Source organism: Mytilus trossulus, chromosome 2, assembly GCF_036588685.1.
Source record: "Mytilus trossulus isolate FHL-02 chromosome 2, PNRI_Mtr1.1.1.hap1, whole genome shotgun sequence".
NCBI classification, from domain to species: Eukaryota; Metazoa; Mollusca; class Bivalvia; order Mytilida; family Mytilidae; genus Mytilus; species Mytilus trossulus.
In genome coordinates, this window is record NC_086374.1 from 9,751,074 (window position 1) to 9,774,145 (window position 23,072).

Here is a 23,072-nt window from a genome sequence, read left to right on the forward strand (position 1 = left end):
TTAAATATCGAATATCTGGAAATAATTTAGAAAAACTATACTTAGTTTTTATTAGACCCATTTTCGAATATGCCACGGAAGTGTGGGATAATTGTGGAATAGGCTACTCAAATAAATTAGAAAATTTACAACTAGAGGCCGCAAGAATAGTAACAGGTCTACCAATATTTACAAAAACTGAAACTTTATATTCTGAGGTTGGCTGGGAATCTCTTTTTGAAAGAAGAAGGAGAAGAAAATTACAGATGTTTTATAGCATGAACCAAAAGCATGCACTAGAATATCTATGTAATCTTGTACCTCCTTGTGTACAAAGTACAACCAACTACCCTTTGCGAAATGGTCATGATATTATTGTTCCATTTTGTAGACTTTCCCTTACTACTGAAACATTTATTCCCTCTACTATACGTGAATGGAATAAACTTGATCCAAAAATTCGCAGTGTCGACTCTATTTCTAAATTTAAGAAAGAATTAAAAAACGATAGTCTAGTATGTAAAATTGAAACGTTTTATTTGTACTGCCCAAGGAAATTAAATATTATCTTAACGCAATTGCGATGTTCCGCTTCATCTTTAAACAATGACCTATTTAGAGCTAACATTATAAATGATCCTTCTTGTCATTGTGGGTCCGATACTGAGGATGTCTACCATTACTTCTTCGTTTGCCCAAAATACACATTATGTATGAAAAACTTATTCCATAACCTTAACTGGCTATCTGAAAACTTTGTTTTAGATACAAAACTATTAATTTGCGGACACTTGGAACTTTCGAACGAACAAAATATTCAAATTTTTAAACATGTTCAAAATTACATAAAAAGGTCAAACAGATTTCTTATGCCTTGATAGAGCGTTATTATTGCTGACACAGGACGTCATTGTTGTCATCAATCCACAAGTCATTGTCACAGAAGTATACGATTTTTCAAACTTTCTTTTTCCTTTTTAGCTCACCTGGCCCGAAGGGCCAAGTGAGCTTTTCTCATCACTTGGCGTCCGTCGTCCGTCGTCGTCGTCCGTCGTCGTTAACTTTTACAAAAATCTTCTCCTCTGAAACTACTAAACCAAACTTGGCCACAATCATCATTGGGGTATCTAGTTTAAAAAATGTGTGGCGTGACCCGCCAAACCAACCAAGATGGCCGCCATGGCTAAAAATAGAACATAGGGGTAAAATGCAGTTTTTGGCTTATAACTTTGGCTTAAAATTGTTTATCAGGTCAAGATCTATCTGCCCTGAAATTTTCAGATAAATCGGACAACCCGTTGTTGGGTTGCTGCCCCTGAATTGGTAATTTTAGGGAAATTTTGCTGTTTTTGGTTATTTTCTTGAATATTATTATCGATAGAGATAAACTGTAACCAGCAATAATGTTCAGCAAAGTAAGATCTACAAATATGTCAACATAACCAAAATGGTCAATTGACCCCTTTAGGAGTTATTGCCCTTTATAGTCAATTTTTAACCATTTTTTGTAAATCTTAGTAATCTTTTACAAAAATCTTCTCCTCTGAAACTACCAAGCCAAATTAAAACAAACTTGGCCACAATCATCATTGGGGTATCTAGTTTAAAAAATGTGTGGCGTGACCCAGCCAATGAACCAAGATGGCCGCCATGGCTAAAAATAGAACATAGGGGTAAAATGCAGTTTTTGGCTTATAACTCAAAAAACAAAGCATTTAGAGGAAATCTGACAGGGAGTAAAATTGTTTATCAGTTCAAGATCTATCTGCACTGAAATTTTCAGATGAATTGGACAACACGTTGTTTGGTTGCTGCCCCTGAATCGGTAATTTTAGGGAAATTTTGCTGTTTTTGGTTATTATCTTGAATATTATTATAGATAGAGATAAACTGTAAACAGAAATAATGTTCATCAAAGTAAGATCTACAAATAAGTCAACATGATCAAAATGGTCAGTTGACCCCTTTATGAGTTATTGCTCTTTACAGTCAATTTTTAACCATTTTACGTAAATCTTAGTAATCTTTTACAAAAATCTTCTCCTCTAAAACTACCAGGATAATTTAAAACAAACTTGGCCGCAATCATTATTGGGGTACCTAGTTTAAAAAATGTGTGGCATGACCTGGCCAACCAACCAACATGGCAGCCATGGCTAAAAATAGAACATAGGGGTAAAATGCAGTTTTTGGCTAAAACTCAAAAACCAAAGCATTAAGAGCAAATCTGACAAATCTGACAAAATTGTTTATCAGGTCAAGATCAATCTGCCATGAAATTTGCAGATGGATCGGACAACCTGCTGTTAGGTTGCTGCCCCTGAATTAGTCATTTTAAGGAAATTTTGCCGTTTTTTGTTATTATCTTGAATATTATTATAGATAGAGATAAACTTTAAACAGCAACAATGTACAGCAAAGTAAGACCCAAAAATTAGTTAACATGACCAAAATGTTCAATTGACCCCTTAAGGAGTTATTGTCCTTTATAGTGCATTTTTAACAATTTTCATAAAATTTGTAAATTTTAACTAACATTTTCGACTAAAACTTTTAGGCCAAGTTCAATATAGATAGAAATAATTGTAAGCAGCAAGAATGTTCAGTAAAGTAAGATGTACAAAAACATCACCATCACCAAAACACAATTTTGTCATGAATTCAAATGCGTCCTTTGTTTAATATTCACATAGACCAAGGTGAGCGACACAGGCTCTTTGGAGCCTCTAGTTTACTTTGTCTCCTCTTTGTTCACCTATGAAAGCTAGTATTATATTGTATAAACTGTTATTTTTATATTCTAGTCCATTATATTATACTATTATTGTAACTTTATATTGTATTATGGAGAAGACTTCATAAGTATGATTTACTTGTGTCTAATCCATTTTGCTTTAATTCAGCAAATAAAATATGTTTAAACTAAATCTAATTCTGTCTTTACTCTACAACTTTATAGCTTCTTTGCCTCATTTCAACACTTTTATTTAATACTTTTTTTCATTCCTTTGTGTTAAAAAGTAACATGTGAAGTAGTTTCCTTTTGGAAGATAAATTTCTTTTGTTTCGTTTTCAGAATGTCCAAAAGGTAGTCTAGGTATGCCTGCTTTACCTGACCAGATGTCTTGCCATTACACAAGCACATGTACTGGTATAGAATGTTGTGTAACCATTCCAGATCTTGACCTGACCTTACATCCTTTCATCTTCATCGACCCTTGTGAATACACTATTAATTATGGCATCAACACCATCAACAAAACTATCAAACTTATTAATTATGAATGGGGTAAGTATAATATATATTAAAAGTAAATTTTCTGTTGTGAAATTTAAAAAAGAGGGGATATGATTGGCAATGAAACTATAGGCCACCCAAAGCCTTCAACAATGAGCAAAGCCTATACTGTAAATGTAGATGTGAAAGCAATTGATAGCATAACTTGTTCATGAATGAAAATGAGGCTATTTCTAAATCAGTTTTTGTATTACAATCAACTCTAAAATATTTGTGACAAGATGTTGACAATTAGTAAATAAAAGATTTGTTACAGGTATTATTGATAATTTTTTTTACATAAAACTGTGTAAACCAATCATAAACAAGTTTCTTGTCCAAGACAGAAAACGCCATGTGAATATTTTTTTTTTTTTTTAGGAAAGACAGAAAAGATATCTCTTGCCAATGGCATTATCCAGTTGGAGTAAGCAATTTTAATTATTTTTCCATATCTTAATGAAAATGGTTCAGGGTAAACTTGATCATGTGGTATCCTTGAGAAAAGCAAAAGTGATTTTTCAAATTGAAGCGAAATATTGATTAGACCTCATTTATGCATTTGATAATGATAATGTAATGATAAGCTTTGAAGTAACAGACAACCAAAATTGATTCATTGCCATATGGCACTATAACTTTAACAGACTGCAATGAATGGTTGAAGATGTAAACTCATTTCAAATAAAAAATAGTATGAATCCTCTACCATAGTTCAATTTTACATTTCAATAGTGAAATATACAATGTTATGTCTAATTTAGAATTTTGAATGTCTGTAATGTAGTAAATGATACTAGAATTAAGGTTGGAATTGGGTGTGTGCAAGGTCAAGGTCAATAATTTGTATATTGAGACAGACAAGGGGAGACAGTCTCATTAAGCTAGCTTTGCTAACAGTATCTGTAGTTGTTTTTAAAACAATACTGATTTAGACTTGTTAACTTAAAGTAAGATTGTAATTGTTTTGTAGGCTAACAATAAAGAAACCAGCAGAGATGAAGAAATTCATTGTGGATATGACAGCAAAAGCTTGCTTCAAATCATCCTGTATTCCTAATGTGAAGATTTTTGATGGCACAGAAATACCTCAACCTGTATGTGACATGAATGCCAACTTTAACTTGAAAAGTAAGTATATTTGATAAATATTATTTTGTGTGACAAATTTATTATTTACAATTGCATATCTCTTATGTCACATTTCAAAGCAGTCCACTGAATATCTAAAAGTTACGAAAAGGCAGAAAAACCACTGTGTAACAAGTTCTGCATGGAATTGATTAAGTTTTTAATTGATTGTGTGCCAAAAACATATTTGGTGTTTTAAGGATAAATTAAAGATAACAAGGTCATCATGACAGGGTCAAGTTGAAATCTTTAAGAAATGTCTTTTTCTATTATTAGTATTCAAGATGTTTAATTTATAGTCAAACCTACTTCAATGGTCACCTGGTTTCAGCAGTTACTTACCTCAAACAGTCTCTTTCAGACCCTCCAAAACTTTTGTCTCTGTATATATAATTCAACTCTTTTTAAAGGGGACCATTATAATGTTTTTACTACCAATATAATTATGATGAAAAATATATAATATATATGTTCTGTATCAGAACTTCCAACCAGGATCATGCTATGTGAGAGGTGTTCAATTCCTTTCAGTTTTCATTGAAAATTGTATCGACAACTTTAATAAATCTCCATAAATTTTAACATATTTTGAATGTTTTCTTGAAATTGACATCTGCCATTTTTAGCTCACCTGGCCCAAAGTGCCAAGTGAGCTTTTCTCATCACTTGGCGTCCTGCGTCCATTGTCATCCATCGTCGTCCTGCGTTAACTTTTACAAAAATCTTCTCCTCTGAAACTACTTGGCCAAATTTAACCAAACTTTGCTACAATCATCATTGGGATATCTAGTTTCAAAAATGTATCCGGTAACCCAGCCAACCAATCAAGCTGGCTGCCATGGCTAAAAATAGAACATACGGGTAAAATGCAGTTTTTGGATTTAACTCAAAAAACAAAGCATTTAGAGCAAATATGACAGGGTAAAATTGTTGATAAGGTCAAGATTTTTCTGCCCTGAAATTTTCAGATGAATCGAACAACCCATTGTTTGGTTGCTGCCCCTGAATTGGTAATTTTAAGGAAATTTTGCTGTTTTTGATTATTATCTTGAATATTATTATAGTTAGAGATAAACTGTAAACAGCAATAATGTTCAGCAAAGTAAGATTTACAAATAAGTCAACATGACCAAAATGGTCAGTTGACCTCTTTAGGAGTTATTGCCCTTTATAGTCAATTTTTATCAATTTTCATAAAATTTGTAAATTTTTAACATTTTCCATTGAAACTACTGGGCCAAGTTCATTATAGATAGAGATAATTGTAAGCAGCAAGAATGTTCAGTGAAGTAAGATGTACAAACACATCACCATCACCAAAACACAATTTTGTCATGAATCCATCGGCTTACAAGGTGAGCGACACAGGCTCTTTAGAGCCTCTAGTTTATTTTGCTCCTGGCAAAAGACATTAAAGAATTTGCCATGATCCAAGTCTGAATGTAGAGTAAATATTCTTCATTTCTGTTCAGATTTTTCTTTGACTGATTGGGCTGATAGAGTTGGAACAGACATTGGACAACACCTTAATTCACAGTTCAAACAACTATTGATAGAACAGCTGGGGTTGGATATATTACTGAAGAAACCAAGTTGTAACAGAAACAGCACAACTTTCAGTCCAGCAACAAATGGATGGAAAAATGGTAAGTCTAGTAGTCTGAGAGGAACACATATTTTAAAGTTTTCATATGGGTCAATATTCTAATGCACCTCAAATTACGGTATCCAAGAATAGACGGCAACTTAAAAAATCTCTGTGCAGTGATATTGGACATTTTTCAATTTTTGGCAAGTAACTGAGCATTTGTATTGATATAGTGAGCAGAGACCCATAGTAAAAAAGTGGAAAATCTATGGAATAATTAGATGTATGCAAAGACATTAATCCTCAAAAAAGTGATTTTGTGGGAAAAGGGATATTTTGCTCCTTTTTTTTTTTTTTATCTCAAATGGCTGTTCAGGTGTGGTACATGTAAATTACTAACAACAAATGGAAGTGTTTGACAACCTTGACTGGCTTTACAGCCATCGCACGGATGGCTCAGTGCCTGAAAGATTTGGTGAGCATTTAAATAGTTTTTGCTGGCACTGGTCAGGAACAGGTGGTGGTCGCCATTTTGGAGGTTGCCGTCTTGGTTTTATGAGATGTTTTGGTTTGGTATGTTTACTATTTTGATGTTATTCTTCACAACAGCTGCTTTCAAGGCCAGTTTGGTCAGCTTAGCAGCCTGCTAACCTGGATGAATGAGTACTGGTAGAGGAATCTAGGACGTAGTATTATAGATGACAGGAAGCATTATCAGGACCAGAGCCGTGAGGCAGTGAAATGAAGGTCAATCATCTTAACACCTAGGATACAGCCCTCGGACTTTAATCGGCATAACACTCCCTCATGATACAATGGGTTTTGGAGTGCATGTTAATGCGGGAATACACCAACTACTACGTATACTGTACGGCATTGGATTGGTTACTGTTATCTAAAGTAGTAAGTCTTTGATCATCTAAATGTTAACCCTCATTGCAGATAAAGGAGAGCTGGCCCAGCACGTCCGTTCAGCTGTAATGACTGAGACGTGACTGGATCTGAGAATTACCAAAAAATGAATATAACCATTTTAACCTAGACGAATATTGTACAGGTGTCAATTCTTATGTTTCAGATTGTCCAATCATGACACCATCCCCCATCACAGTACCAGCTTCCTGTTACATACCTGATTATTGTACAGGTGTAGATTGCTGTTTTGACTTTGATTACCTGGATTTGCACCTGAACTTCTACCTGTATATTGACACCTGTAATTATGTCATCAGAGTTGGAATAGAATCCCTGACATTTGAAATATCTCTGTTTGATTACAACTGGGGTAGGAATCATATAATATATTTAAAAGACAGGAAAAGTTTGATCTCTAACTTATTGTATGGAAAACTTTGTTTTTGGTTTTGTTTCTGGAAACATAAATTCTTTTTTGTTTTCCTAACTTTTTTATTTAATAAACTTTTGTTGGGATTTGATATCTGAAGAACTCACATGGCCAAATGTGCCAGTTGCATTATTTGAACCATTTAGTAAGGCTACTGGGAGCCTCTTGTTTAGTTGACTTTTTTTTATTGATGTTTGTTCAAAAAAATAAACAAAAAATAGTGAAATCATAGAAATAGAAAAATAGATCAGAGAGAGAAAATGAATAGAATAATTTGTCAACACCACATGACAAAGGGTTAAAAATCCTGGGTAAAAAATAAATAAAGAATTAATATATATATATATATATATTTCTACAGGTGAAGTGAAAGAAGAAAGATTAGTTGAAGTAATTAGAATTCGGTGAGTATTATCAAACGGAAGTTATAAGGATTTGAAGGGTACATGTACAGAAGTTATTGATATTTTGCGAGTAATTGGAAGGATTGTGCCTGATGCTCATATGATGGAATCATAATCTTTCAGTCAGTTTAATTGAGTTTAATTGAAGTCTGGAGCTGGCATGTCAGTTAACTGCTAGTAGTCTGTTGTTATTTATGTATTATTGTCATTTTGTTTATTTTCTTTGGTTACTTTCTGACATCAGACTCGGACTTTTCTTGAACTGAATTTTAATGTGTGTATTGTTATGCGTTTACTTTTCTACATTGGCTAGAGGTATAGGGGAGGGTTGAGATCTCACAAACATGTTTAACCCCGCCGCATTTTTGCGCCTGTCCCAAGTCATGAGCCTCTGGCCTTTGTGAGTCTTGTATTATTTTAATTTTAGTTTCTTGTGTACAATTTGGAAATTATCACTGAACTAGTATATATTTGTTAAGGGGCCAGCTGAAGGACGCCTCCAGATGCAGGAATTTCTCGCTACATTGAAGACCTGTTGGTGACCTTCTGCTGTTGTTTTTTTTTTGGGTCGGGTTATCTCTTTGACACATTCCCCAATTCCATTCTCAATTTTAATGTCACACAGCAGTTATCAGGTCTTGGCGAGTATACATTATTAAACACAGAAGTTATTAGGACTTGATGAGTACATTTTGTTTTTGCAAATTATATGATAGTTGTTTAAAATGAGGGGGAGGACAGGGGGGTAACCTTCTCCCTTCTCCCACCCCTCTTCTCCTTTCTCCTACCCCTCTTCTCCTTTCTCCCACCCCTCTTCTCCTTATTTTTTTTTTTTTAATTTACCGGAAAAAAGAGAGAGATTTTATTTTTTCATATTTTATTTTTTTCTCCAACTTTTTCTCCTTTCTCCCAGACTTCCTCTCCTTTCTCCCACCCCCTTTCTCCTTTCTCCTACCCCCTTTTTCCCTGTCTCCCTTACCCCTGTCCTCCCCCTCTAAAATATATGTAAATTAATCAGTGTCTGAGTAGAAAGTTGATGAACCAGGGGTATGTCAAAGAACGTCTCGTCCTTTTTCTAAAAAAGTTCATCGGAAGGTACCAAGACCTTGTTGATAAATATTCCGTATCAACTTCTCAAATAATACACGATGGTCTTGATGTATAGATTCTGCGTACTGATGTCGTGTATCATCTTAACAACATGTTTTATTGTTCTTTTATTTGTTTTTGTTCTATTATTAAGATTACTTTTACTGTTGAATGGTTTTATGTGATATCCGTTTGACGTGGCTCGGTACTTATACATCTCGTCAATGTGTTTGTATTGGCTTTCATTTTTTGGTGATTTGTTTTGTATATGTGACTCTTTGTATTTCTTTTGTGCTAATAACGTGACTCTGTACTTTAAAAGATCCCGTCAGTATGATATTTGTCTATAATATGTCATTATGATATATTTCTATTATGAATTACTATATATATATATATATATGTTGAACCACAAACGTCAAAATCAATCAATGGCGTAGTGGAATTAACAATTTTTGGATTCTTATAAATTCTATGTATAACTTTTGGACTAGTTTGAATCTCGGTCTATTTCTGTAATTTATTCTTACAAACTTTTGATTTTTTAACCCTGTATGCGTACATTGCCTATGAACATTTTAAAATTGTTTGTATGCACATTGAATGACAAATTTATGTGATGTATATAATTTTTCTGACGTCAGACACTCAAATCAATCCATGTGTTCGTAGATAGGTTTTTGTGTCCTGTTAAATTGTTCCCTTTTAAAAGTTTTGGATTCTCATAAATTCTATGTATAACTTTTGGACTAGTTTGAATCTCGGTCTATTTCTGTAATTTATTCTTACATACTTTAGATTTTTTAACCCTGTATGCGTACATTGCCTATGTAAATTTTAAAATTGTTTATAATCCTGGTACTTTTGATAACTATTGTATGCACATTGAACGACAAATTTATGTGACGTATATAATTTTTCTGACGTCAGACACTCAAATCAATCCATGTGTTCATAGATAGTAGATGTTTTTGTGTCCTGTTAAATTGTTATACGATGATGACTGATGTACCCATATTTTGACTATTTTATTATTTGTGACTGTTTATTTAACGCATCATGTAAATGTAGCGGAATTTGATGAGACTGTTATTAAAGTGAGAGGGTTAGCGCTATAGAACCAGGTTTAATCCACCATTTTCTACATTTGAAAATGCCTGTACCAAGTCAGGAATATGACAGTTCTTGTCCATTCGTTTTTGATGCGTTTTGTTTTTTGATTTTGCCATGTGATTATGGACTTTTCAAATTGATTTTCCTCTGAGTTCAGTATTTTTGTGATTTTACTTTTTACCTGTAGATACTATTTATTGACTCTGAAAATAAAACATGGCTTTTGGTTTTATTAAGGTACAAGATTGACAGATTGGAGGAACAGAAAAAACTCATTGTAGATGTGGAGTTTAAAATTTGTTTAGACGGCAGTGTATGTGGAACTTCATTTAAATTATTTGATAAACAACTGATCCCTCAGCCTCTTTGTGATATGGAGATGGAAGGTCAGCTGTTAAGTAAGTAAAACCTTCAAACTTTTCTGGTAAAATTTTGATATAAATGACTTGCTTTTAGCCACAGATTTACAAGTTTTAATGTATATTCTAAATACGAGTGTTATTTATGTAAAAACATTAGATAAACAGTTAATAAACATTCACATGTTCTTTTGAAAAAAGAGGATAACTCAAATAAGTATAACACAAAACTTGGCCTGTTGCTTGGCATGTTGCCAAATCAAATGAATGATATTGCCTTATTATATGTTATTTATTACTTTTAAAATACCATGCAGTTAACAATTAAAAAATTCTAATATAAAAACATTCTTGAAATCCTTGTTGCTCACAGTTTATGTGACTTGAATTGAGTGTACTCTGATGCCAAAGATTAAAATGAAGGATGTACTCATTTGTTATTGATATTTTAGTAAAAGATTAGCAGATTTAAGGATAGATTTTAAACATTGCATACATACACACATTATTTGAGTGTTGATTTACAGATATATCTTTGGAAGCCTGGCTAACAGCAAATGGAGAGGAGATCGGTAACACCTTATCAACTGCAGTAGCTAATAAACTGTTAGATGATCTTGGATTAACAAACTTCATGAGTTCAGAGCCTTGTGACAGATACAGTGGAATGTTTACAGAAAAAGGCTGGAATACAAAAGGTGATTTAAAGATGTGTTATTTTCATATTTTATCTTGTAATTTATCCTTCTCAGATTATGTACTACAACTGCATTTATTTTAGGAGTATATAAACTACATTTGTATACATTCATTACAGAATCTAGATATTAAAATTACATGCAAAATATAGAATAAGGACCAATTAAGAAAAAAACAACTTTGTAGGAATGATTTTTTAAAGGTGTTTCTTTTGGTTGCAATTGCAGTTTTATAATGGCTACCAGGTACATACTTTGATTTTGAAAGAATCTTCGAGATTACAAGTTGAATTGTTTTGAAGCCTCACTTTCATTTAATGTTGATAGTGGAATATTTGTGTTTTCAGATTGTCCAGTAGAGTTAGACCTCCCTCCAATAGACTCCTCAGTCAGCTGTTATATACCTGATTACTGCACTGGAATCAACTGCTGTATAGAGATAGACCAAATAGGCAAAACATTTAATGCCTATGCATTGTTAGATGGTTGTAACTGGAGGTTAACTGTTGGTATAGAAAGGCGAAAAATAGAGATATCCCTCAGAGACTATACATGGGGTAGGTATATTGATAAATTATGTGGAAATATTACACAATACTACTAATAAGGTGTGTTAAAAATGGATTCAGAAATATTTTTTATAGGACTTTTATTGCATTTGTCAATAGATGTATTTCAAAAGTAGAAACATGTGTTTGTCAACTGTGAAAGGGATGCCTCTTGTTGCCACCTGATTCATAGGACAAAGTTTATCAGATCCTAAAAACCTCTTTGTTGAAAGAAGTTAATTGGAATCAATCTACGACTTTGACATAACATTAATTAAACCATGCTAAATACCTATGTAAAAAGTTCTTTAATGTGTCTTTGTTGCAAATACACTGTATACTAAATAAAAATCTGTTACTTGTTTTCTTTTTCTCAAGGTGAAACAAAAGTGTTGACTTTGATGGAAGCAGTTCAGATAGAGTAAGTATATACTCTCCTACAATACATAAACAACAGGCATTTTTCCATGAACAATTTTAATCAACATTTGTTTTCTGAATACTGTATTTATAGATTATCGTTGATTATCTCAACGAGATTGATTTTCTCGCTTGAGCTGGTACAGCGAAAGTGAGAAAAGCAATCGAGTTGAGGTGACCAATGATAATCTGTTTATCGCTTTTTTACCTATGACGACGTTGTCAATTTCAATGTCAATTTCGTTAGCCGCCACGTGGCCTCCTTAGTTTCTAGCAATAATTTTTCCATATCAAGCGAGAAGCATGATATGAAAATTATCACAAAAAAAGATCAAAGGAAAAATGCACAAAATAGCGATAAGTAAACTTATCAACTTTTTAGCAAATTGTAGTTTCTTATTATAGAAAAAAAAAACTGTTTGCATAAACAAAAATTGAGAATATTTGGTCACATGATAAAAAACAAGTAAAACGAGTATGAAAATACAATGTTGTGTATAGGAGATCTAAACAATGAAGATAATTTATTTAAAAAAAGCCATGTCGATAGCAAATCCATTCAAAGAGTGCTTTTGGTAAAAAAAAATATGTTCAAGCATTAGGGGGGAAATAATGCTTTCATGCAATTAAATATTAATAGTTTTAAGACTATCTGACCATTAAATGATTGGTAATTATTATAGTTATATATTGTCGGTGCTATTACAATGGCAGTCAACATTTTAACTGCATTGCTCCCTGTTTTTATGATTTTTTGGGTTTTTTTTTTATTTATTATTTTTGTTTATTTTAGATATTCAATTCATGACCTAAAAGGAGAAAAGAAATTTATGTTGAATCTGAAGATAAATGTCTGCCTACAAAAACAAGCACAATGTATATTTACAAAGACTGTATTCCACAACACCAAACTTCCAAAGATAGGTTGTGACTGGTCAGATAATACTTTTAATGTTAATGGTATGTGACCTTGTTCATGTTGTTGGTTAACAGAAAAGTAGAAAACTGTGGATAACAATATTGCATGTTAAGTTTTAATGATTCAGTTTGATATTTCAGTAAAGATTAAAAAAAAAAGGCAACACAGTGTGACTTATGAAATCTTTCTAAGTCTTTGAAGGTGGGCATTCTTTTTTCTGCCACAAAACCAATAGTTTTCAAATTATTTTGATCTTAATTAAAAAGTAGGTTATTTAAAAGTTGTAAAGCAGGAAACAAATAAAAAGAAAATTTAGATCATGTAGGGAAACAAGAAAAAAGATTAATTCCTATTTTCTGGTAAATAACTGAGATAGATAGAAAGTTAATGTATGATTTTCTTTCAGACTTTTCCTTGAAGCAGTTCCTAGTAGATAATAATGCTGTAGGATTAGCTAAAGGACTAGTTTTGTACAAGTTACTGGATATGTTAGGGATCTCACTGGATCTAAAGGATGTACCATGTGACAGAAGAGCAGCACCATATAATCCAGTCCTATCTACTGGTTGGAATAATGGTAATCTTAAAGCAGTAGAAAATCATCAGTATGGCACTTAAGCAGTACTTTTATTGCTGTCCTTCATCAGGTCTTAAACTTGGATAGATTTTATTCTATTATTGAATAAGCTCCAAACACACTTGGTATCTACTTAACGTCATTCTTATTATATATTATGTCAAGCACAGAAATACTTCAAATAGCACTAAAAAGAAACATCTAGACTACAATATAGTTAGAAATGATGTGATGGTATTTTTTATGGACAAATGTTTAAACGTTGTTTTTTTATACAGGTTGTAAAAATGGATTACCTTTCTCGTTGCCATCTTTACCTAGCTCAGTGAGCTGCCATGTGTATGATACCTGTACAGGGATGGACTGTTGTATAGAGGTGAAGGAGATCAGCAGGTCACTTAATCTCTTCCTCAATCTGGATACCTGTAATTATCACCTGTCAGGAGGAATAGAAAAACTCATCTTCAACAAATCTCTTATCAATTACAAGTTTGGTCAGAAAGAAATGTTTACATTGAAGAATGTTATCAGAATTGAGTAAGTTATTATATATATAATATATAAATAGCTCTTTCCACTGCAATATGTTGTTATTATACATGAAGTTTAAAATTAGAACTTGTTTTTCTTCTCCATGTAATTTGACTTGTTTTTTCTCCATTGATCATGGGGCTTTTCAAGAAACAATTGAAAGAAGATAGGGGGTCAGAATGCAACTTATATTCCAATTTGATGGGTTTTAGTTATTATAGATAGTTAGCCTTTCAAAAACAATTATATAAAATAATTATTTAAAATTTTGTGCATGATGGGGTTAAAAAGTGTCTTACGACCACCCCATACATTTATTTCTTGGATAGTCTTTTTAGTTTATTTATCAGCAAGTATGAAATATGATACATTGGAAGTAGTCAGATCTAAAGTTAGGGATAGCACCTAAGAATGCAAATACAGGCCTTCAGAAAATAAATAGAAAACTTACAAAATTTTCTATTTTATACATTCAAAAATGTATAAATTATTTGACACTAATTTTCAATAAGAAAATATAATGTACAATTAGGATATTTTAAGATGGTCCTTTCTTTTACAGATTTGTGATTCAAGACTTGTCCATGGAAAAGCAGTTCCTTATTAACATGGACTTAAGTGTTTGTTTTGAAGCTAAAGGTCCCTGTGTGTTTACATCTAATATTTTAAGGAATGCAAGGTTACCAAAGCCTTTGTGTGATCTCAGCTCTACTTTGACATTTGGAGGTATGAACTACTATCTTGTTTCTTTTATACCCATAGTCCTTCAATGCTATTAGAATAAAAACATGTATAATTTATCAGAACTGTGTATGCCTGCACTTTTATTAAATCTTATAAATATGAGTGGGCTTTCAGAGAAGTTTTTGTTGTACCAATGCAAAAACAAATATTGACAAAAGAATCTATTTTGAAAAGAAATAACAAATTGAAATTGAAATACATGACATTTGTACTATAACTGTGGATAATGCCTAGTTAATGTTAAGCCATTAATTTCACATTATATTGTTTCTAACATTCCTACACTTGTAAATATATATTGTACTTGCCTTTCAGATATTTCACTGAAAGAGTTGGCAGAAAACTTGAAGTTGGACATATCAGAGCAGCTTCCATCATTTGCCAAAGATTTATTACTGGAAAAACTTGGTATATCAGAATATATGCAGAATCCGTCATGTAATAGATCTTCATCATTATATACCCCTAGGCATAGTGGATGGAAAAATGGTTTGTACTCTTACAAATAAACTGTTCCACTAGTTATCTTGAGATCAAGATAGATTAAAAATCTGAAATGAGAAGACCATAAGTGTATGAATTGAACCAGTTCATGGTGTCAATGCCAAATTGTTGATACCGTTCATTTATTATTACAATTTCTCTAATTCTATGAAAATTTATCACTTTCCGAACCTATTGTATAAAAAAATTTAATCAACGTGTGGTTGCTGGTGATCTCAAAAGATCATTGGATGATTTTTAGGGTCATGACCTTTTTAGCTAACTGGATGAATCAAACAGGTGTTAATGAAATTGACAACTTCGTGCAATGTGAAAGGCACTCGAAGGGGATTTTCGGTTAACAAAAAAAGGAAATGTTCTTTTAATCATTAGAGAAACAGATTCTTACATAGTTACTCGTGGATTATTGGATTTATCCAATCTCGATAGTTAAATTATAAATTTTAAAGTCCTCGCCGAGGCGGCTCGGACTTTAAAATTGATAATTTAACTATCTCGATTGGATAAATCCTATAATCCACTGGTATCAATGTAAGAATCTATATTTATTACATTGATTGCAATGAATTATATTGATTTCCCAGTTAAATAAAAACCAATAATTTCACATGGGAAATAATCATGGTTATTTCACTCTCTGACGCCATACAACAATTGCTTAAATGTTTTACGTTAATTTCTTTGAAAAAAGGCATTTGCCAATGTAATAAAAAGAATAACTAATGTCCACTTGTATTTTTTGTCTATCTGATGAGTAATATAAGCCTTTTACAACTGATTTTTAACCGGATTTTTGTGACAAAAATGTCAGTCATTGATTTGGAGATGTACGGCTGTCGGGCGGCCGGGCGGGCAGCAATCAAATGTTGTCCGTGCATTAAGTCATGAATCGTTCAACCAAAGCTTTTAAAATTTTAATATGTTGTTACTGACAACTTCATGAAGGTCAAGTTTAATAATGGCGATTTTGACTTTTACCGTTCAGGAGTTATGGTTCTTGAAAGGTTAAAAATGGGAGTTTCCAGTCGTGTGCGTGCATTTACGCATGAACTGTTCTACCAAAGCTTCCCAAATTTTAATATGTTGTTACTGATAACAAAATGGAGGTCAATTTCAATAATGACGATTTTAGCTTTTACCGTTCAGGAGTTATGGTTCTTGAAAGATCGTAAAAAAGCGTTTCCAGTGGTGTCTGTGCATTTTCTCATGATCCATTCAACCAAAGCTTTTGAAATTTTAACATGTTGATACTGATGACAAAATGGAGGTCAAATTTGATATTGACTATTTTCACTTTCACCATTCATCAGTAATGGTTCTTGTGATAATGCCAGGACACAAATAAATATTAATAAATCTGGTTTGCTGTCGTTGTGACAGCCTCTTGTTATAGTTCGTTCTTATGTTGTACTGTTATACCACTGTCCCAGGTTAGGGGAGGGTTGGGATCCCTTTAACATGTTTAACCCTGCCACATTATTTATATATGTGCCTGTCCCAAGTCAGGAGTCTGTAATTCAGTGGTTGTCGTTTGTTTATGTGTTACATATTTGATTTTCGTTCATCGTTTTACATAAATAAGGCCGTTAGTTTTCTCGTTTGAATTGTTTTACATTTACCTTTTATAGCTGACTATGCGGGATGGGCTTTGCTCATTGTTGTAGGCCGTACGGTTACCTATAGTTGTTCATGTTTGTGTCATTTTGATCTTTTGTGGATAGTTGTCTCATTGGCAATCATACCACATCTTATTTTTTATAATTAAAGAATTCAAACATCAAAAAATATTCAACTCATGACCAAACAACACTGATAATTAACTCATGCGCTACACACATTCGTGAATTAATGTGTTGTTTGGTAACTCGTTGATTATTTTTCTCTATTTGAATTCTTCGATTAGTTATTCTATAAGCATTAGTTTGTGATTAGGTCTGATTGTTGGTGAAACACTAGGTCAATCATATTTGGTATGCAGTTGTCTAAGCATTGGCACATCTCATTTCCATGGAGATTATTAGTCCCTGCCCTCAGTCATGGTCTATTGAGTTTGTTTAGCCATGTACTTCAGTCATAGTTCATTGACTTTGAATGTTTGCCTAACTTATGTAACATGCTAAAGTATTGCTATCTTCATTTTAACATTTGCATAATCAAAAGTACAAACAGCGAGACATATCTCTGTGAATACTGTTTATTATAGTGTATGTACTTTATCATCTGAAATTATTTCAGCTTGCCAAGGTAACATACCTCTACCTGACCTGGGTGATAATATGAATTGTTACCTCACAAACTATTATACAGGTAAAGATTGTTGTGTAGAGATACCTCAGATCAGACAGACATTCCATGTTTATGTTTTACTTTCAGCTTGCCCAGGCAACATACCCCTACCTGCCCTGGGTGATAATATGAATTGTTACCTGACAGACTATTGTACAGGGATAGATTGTTGTGTAGAGATACCTCAGATCAGACAGACATTCCATGTTTATGTTTTACTGGATGCTTGTAACCACAGGATGGATATTGGTATAGAGAATTTGGCTGTACATAAAGCATACTTTGATTTTGAGTTTGGTATGTATTATTTATGTTTAAAGGTGATGCTGAACTTACAATTGCATGTTAGTTACTTTTATTTAATTCTCTTATTTGCTAAGATTAGTTGTTTTTCAAAGAATTGGAAAAGTTGTACATGTATCATATTAAGTTTTTTGATTAAAACCTGTTTTTACACATATTAATATTCATTTGTATTTGTAGATACAGAACAGACAGTTCAGCTTAGTAAACTCCTTACACTAAAGTAAGTAGCTTTAAAATGTAAGAATAAGTTTTTGTTTCCCTTTTCAGTAAAATTATGAGCCCTTAAAAATACCAAATATACCTTTGACAATTCTGAGTCTTTCAACACAGTTTGTAATGCAGGTTAGGAATACTTATTGCATTCCACTGTATATTATACAATAAACTTGAAACCTTTTTATGAAAACATTTTGTCTTTTGAATTATAATGAGTTATAGATGAAATTGGTAGATTTCTAGACAAATTTGAGGTTTTCTGATTTCCCACATAATTTAGATTGCATTGGTTATATCTTGATATCAAATATTTCCCGGTTTATTTTGTTTACATCGTTTTTCATGTTTAAATTATTTCATTAAAATATAATGTCACATTCATACAATTTTACCACAATTGTTACAATATATGTTACAAAGGACATTTGTGCTCTTGTGTAATTAACACTTCAATGTTTCAAGGGGAGATAATTGTATTAGATTTTTTTCTCTCCTGGTGTTGCATTAGTGGCTTAGAGAAGAGATATGTAGTAAATATTGTCATTTTAAGGAGAGATAATTGTGTAACAATTATTTTTTCTCCATGAATTTGTAGGCACTCTGTCATTGTCTTAGAGAAGAGATTTGAAGTAAATATTAGCATTTCAAGGGGAGATAATTGTAACATATTTATTATTTACCCATTTTTGTAGGTACTCAATCAGTGACTAAGAGAAGAGATATGTAGTAAATATGAGCATTTCAAGAGGTGATAATTGTAACATAATAACTATTCTTCTGTTTTTTTTAGGTACACTATCAGTGACTTAGAGAAGAGATATGTAGTAAACATGAGTATCACAGTTTGTTTAGAACCTTCAGGACCATGTATCATGTCATTGGAAATTCTGAGGAACTCATACTTACCTAAGTTGGGTTGTAACTGGAGTATGGACTTTTCAGGTAAATAGTTTGTCTATTGGGGTTAATTGTCTTACATCTATAGAACACACATGAATAGATAGTAGATACCTTAATTATAGATCTATAGGAATATAAAAGTAAAATCACAAAACTATATCTATAGTGATAGCTCACTGAAAAATAGCTAACTTCATTATCAAAATAATTACATGGACTTTTATGATACATGTATTTGCATAGGAAAAAAGACAATGTATGATTAAAAAATAAAGATCTATTTCAGGGGCATACAATTTTAAGCAATTGAAGCCTTTTTGTCATCAAAAGATTGGTATATGAGTCTATGTGACAGTTATTCTTATATTGATGTATGGTAGTAATAACTTTTTAGTATAATAGAAAAAAATGTATTTTAATGTTAATATATTTCAGAGTTTTCCCCATCTAAGTTATTACAAGACAGTGGAGTGACAATAGCTGACAACTTACCAGAGGTGCTCCTATCACAGGTGATGGAAAAGATGGGAATCACAGACTACCTACTGGATCCACAATGTGACAGACAAACCTATAATACGGACAGTAGTGGATGGAACAATCGTATGTTCTCATTATAACACTCATAAAAAAGATCTATTTTATAGATTTTCTTTAAATCTCTTGTCCATAAAAAAAGTTGGTATGATGGCTTGTTCTGAAGCTGCAGTTCAATTTAAAGGTACCATGAGATGGTAAATAAGTGAAAACTCATTTAACTTTTTTAATCTATAGGTGAAAAAAACCCAACCTTTTCACACAATAAAATTTTGTTAAAACTCAGTTCTAGGCAAACATTTTGATATGGATCACTAGAAACTGAAAGCATGAAATGGACTTTTTCATCGATTTTTTTTTAATTTATTTCAGAGTGTGGCAATCCTAACATGACACTACCAGACCTACCACCTGACTTTAACTGTGTTATGTATCCAAACTGTTCTTCTGTTCAATGCTGTGTCTACGTCAAATTCCTGAAAAGGAATGTTCATTTGTCAATGGATTTAGATATCTGTTCCAGAAAGATTTCTTATGCTGTAGAGAAACTAAAGAAAGAATTAGTCTTTGACAGCAAACTGGGTACTTGTTATTATATAAATCTTTATTTACTGTTTCATGTCTTTATTTCTATTTGTTGGGAGTAGAAGGGGGAGTTAACGATATTGTTAACATGATTAGCTGGTGACAATTACAGGTCACACTGGCCTACGACCTTAATGAAAGTGGACCTCATGTTTATCATCTACTGACCAACAAAATCAATTTTCTTTTGCATTTTTTTCTTAAATTATTTTTGACAGATTACAATAAATATTACTTACCCATTAATAATAATGGAAATTGGTCTCAGAAATTGTTTGATGAATGGTTTTCTGAGCATTCATATGTCTATTGTCTTTTCAGATGTTGATGGACAGATGAAACTTCTGAGTTTTATTACATTAGAGTAAGTTATAACAGAAAGCAAAACTAGATATTTTTTTCTTAATTCATATTATAAGAACCAGAGTTATTTAATTGTTAATAATATATATGAATATACCTCATTGAACAATTCTTTTTTACTCCATCAGTTATTCTTTTCATTAGTCAGTTTTGTTTTCAGTTAAAAGACACCAATTCATTTCAATTTAAGGGTATAACCTATTTCACATTTATTTTGCCCTGAAATTTTTGTCCAATAATGGCACTATCAATTTTGGTTTTCAGTCTAAATATATTCATAAAATCTGCCTTTAATTTCACATTATTGAGATGATAACGAGATCATCATCTGCCTCTAGCTATATATATACTTTGGGATGATTTTTATCTGCTTACTTAAATGGAATGTATGTGTACCTTGAAATGCTTTCAAATTCACTCTGCTAAATTTGATGTTGTCTTTAAATTTTGGCATGAGCTTTAAATATATCATTAACAAAGGAAATTTTGGTGTATCGTTATCTGCAATTGTAGAATATGCCCATATGCAGTGGTTTATGTTAAAAAATAAAAATGCTAGAAATTTTGAGTTTTTTGTATCTTCTTTATCAGCTACACATTAGCTAATACTGAGGATGAAGTCAGAGTAAACCTGAACTTGACGGTCAAGCTGGACGATGATACAATTCTGTACCATTCTCAACTATTACACGACACAATGATTCTAAAAATACCATGTGATTGGAATACTGGATTCTATATACCAGGTAACAATTCTTGTGGTTGCAGCTCTATTTTAGCCCGTACACTCAATCCCGATAACTCAATTTTCTCAGAATTATTAAGTTCATACACAGTCAGGGGACAAAAGTGAGTTCCCAGTCAATAAAAGTCCTATCATTTCAACTAAAATCGATATTTTTCAAAAAATTATTACGAAGTAACTGTATGAGTGATTTTCATAATATAGATACCAAAAGATGTAGAAATGTCTGAAGTTTTATTGTTTATTTGGTTATAGTAATTTTCATGCTCATTCGAATTTTCTGACGCGATGAACACAAAAAAAAAAAAATCTTGAAAAGTTTTCTATTATCCTAACCAAATTAGTTGTAGTTGGCTGTCTGCCAGCAAAGGTTTTAATCTCATCTTCACACATCTAGTTAGTATATATATTGAAATACTAATGTTTCTTTTGGTTATCTAAGAGGCTTGCCCATTTATATAATAAATTGGTCACCAATATTTTTTTTTGAAAAATAAATACATACCAATGGGAGAAATAAAACTCATTAGTTTAAGATAGAGATGCAAATAATGATAAGAAACAAAAGCAACAGTCTACAAAACTCTTCATAAGAAAGACTAAAGATTAAGCAACACCAACATCATTAAAAGTCTAGGGTGATGGCAGGTAGTTGAGAAGGGTCAGAAGATCCTGCTCCATAAAGTGACTTCAATGCTTTCAACTGGTGAATAAATCCATATTTGTAGGTGAATGATTGTTGTGAGTTTAAATGACGGCAGGATAGAAAATTATAGTTTAGAGAAATTTTAATAATTAACCTATGTGGTAAGAAGTTTAACAAAGCCTATAGAGCAATAATGATTCACTAAACATTTGAACATTTTGTTTACCTGTACTTAAGAAAACCTACAAATATGGTATCCAAGGAATAAAATTGAATCCACAGCATATAAAACTTGAATTATGCAGTCTTGGACCATAAAAACCTGCCATGAAATAAGGATTTAACATTTTTTCTGTCGTCTTTCAGATTTTTCTCTGCAGTCATTCCTTCAGACAGTATCTCTCCCATCAAAAGAGGACATGACAAAACTAATGGGACAGAAATTGTTAGAGAAAATGGGTATAGCACATTTACTGGAGGAGAATCCGTGTGAAAGGTCTAGTTCCATATATAGTCCATCTGTTAATGGCTGGAAGAAAGGTTCGTTATTGTTCTTTAATTTAATTAATTTATTTTTTCTGCTTTTCTTACAAGCATGTTGCATAAAATTTATCTGTTAAAGCAAAGTTTTGATTTCCATGTTTGCTGGTAACACATATTGTTGTATATTGTAGACTGTCCGCTTGGTGTACCATTAAAACCACTGTCTATACCAGTGACTTGTAGATAATAAATATATTGTTGTATATTGTAGATTGTCCACTCGGTGTACCTTTAAAACCACTGTCTATACCAGCTACCTGTAGAATACCAGATCATTGTACTGCTATTGATTGCTGTATAGAGGTTGACTTTCTTCACAGATCGTTCCATGCCTACATTGACATAAACACATGTGACAACATGTTTACTGTTGGAATAGAGAAGCTAAAAATAGATCCTGTCAGTCTCATTAACTATGAATTTGGTAAGCATCATCTTAAAAATCCTTAATTAAGGAGGGGTTGGTTAGTTCATACTGAAATATCAGTGAACCCTCCATTATTAGAATAGTTTCATTAGATATCTTTTTTCAATTTTCCAGCATTTCATATTATTCCAGTTTCTAACAACTCCTCAAGCATTGCATATTAGTATGACAATGGTGCAATGAAATTTAAAAATATTTCCTAATGAGTATTTTTATGCCCCATTTATAATTCCTCATTTATGGGCATTATGTTTTCTGGTCCGTCCTTTCGTCTGTTTGTCCATTTGTCTGT

General features: G+C 32.3%; 1 protein-coding gene across 1 annotated transcript in view; it reads left to right on the forward strand.

Annotated features, from left to right (window-relative positions):
- The window catches only part of LOC134704830 (uncharacterized), a 56,131-nt gene that overhangs the window by 27,135 nt on the left and 5,924 nt on the right, over positions 1 to 23,072 (forward strand). Inside the window, exons 26-49 of the mRNA XM_063563612.1 lie at positions 3,056 to 3,268; positions 3,638 to 3,683; positions 4,230 to 4,387; positions 5,860 to 6,033; positions 7,054 to 7,260; positions 7,682 to 7,724; positions 10,164 to 10,324; positions 10,813 to 10,983; positions 11,331 to 11,540; positions 11,910 to 11,952; positions 12,745 to 12,911; positions 13,277 to 13,447; positions 13,726 to 13,984; positions 14,541 to 14,704; positions 15,038 to 15,211; positions 17,600 to 17,809; positions 17,996 to 18,038; positions 18,825 to 18,976; positions 19,370 to 19,537; positions 19,844 to 20,053; positions 20,378 to 20,420; positions 21,011 to 21,165; positions 22,177 to 22,350; positions 22,565 to 22,777. Coding sequence (XP_063419682.1) covers positions 3,056 to 3,268; positions 3,638 to 3,683; positions 4,230 to 4,387; positions 5,860 to 6,033; positions 7,054 to 7,260; positions 7,682 to 7,724; positions 10,164 to 10,324; positions 10,813 to 10,983; positions 11,331 to 11,540; positions 11,910 to 11,952; positions 12,745 to 12,911; positions 13,277 to 13,447; positions 13,726 to 13,984; positions 14,541 to 14,704; positions 15,038 to 15,211; positions 17,600 to 17,809; positions 17,996 to 18,038; positions 18,825 to 18,976; positions 19,370 to 19,537; positions 19,844 to 20,053; positions 20,378 to 20,420; positions 21,011 to 21,165; positions 22,177 to 22,350; positions 22,565 to 22,777 — 3,729 coding nt within the window. The remainder of the gene's footprint in view (positions 1 to 3,055; positions 3,269 to 3,637; positions 3,684 to 4,229; positions 4,388 to 5,859; positions 6,034 to 7,053; positions 7,261 to 7,681; positions 7,725 to 10,163; positions 10,325 to 10,812; positions 10,984 to 11,330; positions 11,541 to 11,909; positions 11,953 to 12,744; positions 12,912 to 13,276; positions 13,448 to 13,725; positions 13,985 to 14,540; positions 14,705 to 15,037; positions 15,212 to 17,599; positions 17,810 to 17,995; positions 18,039 to 18,824; positions 18,977 to 19,369; positions 19,538 to 19,843; positions 20,054 to 20,377; positions 20,421 to 21,010; positions 21,166 to 22,176; positions 22,351 to 22,564; positions 22,778 to 23,072) is intronic.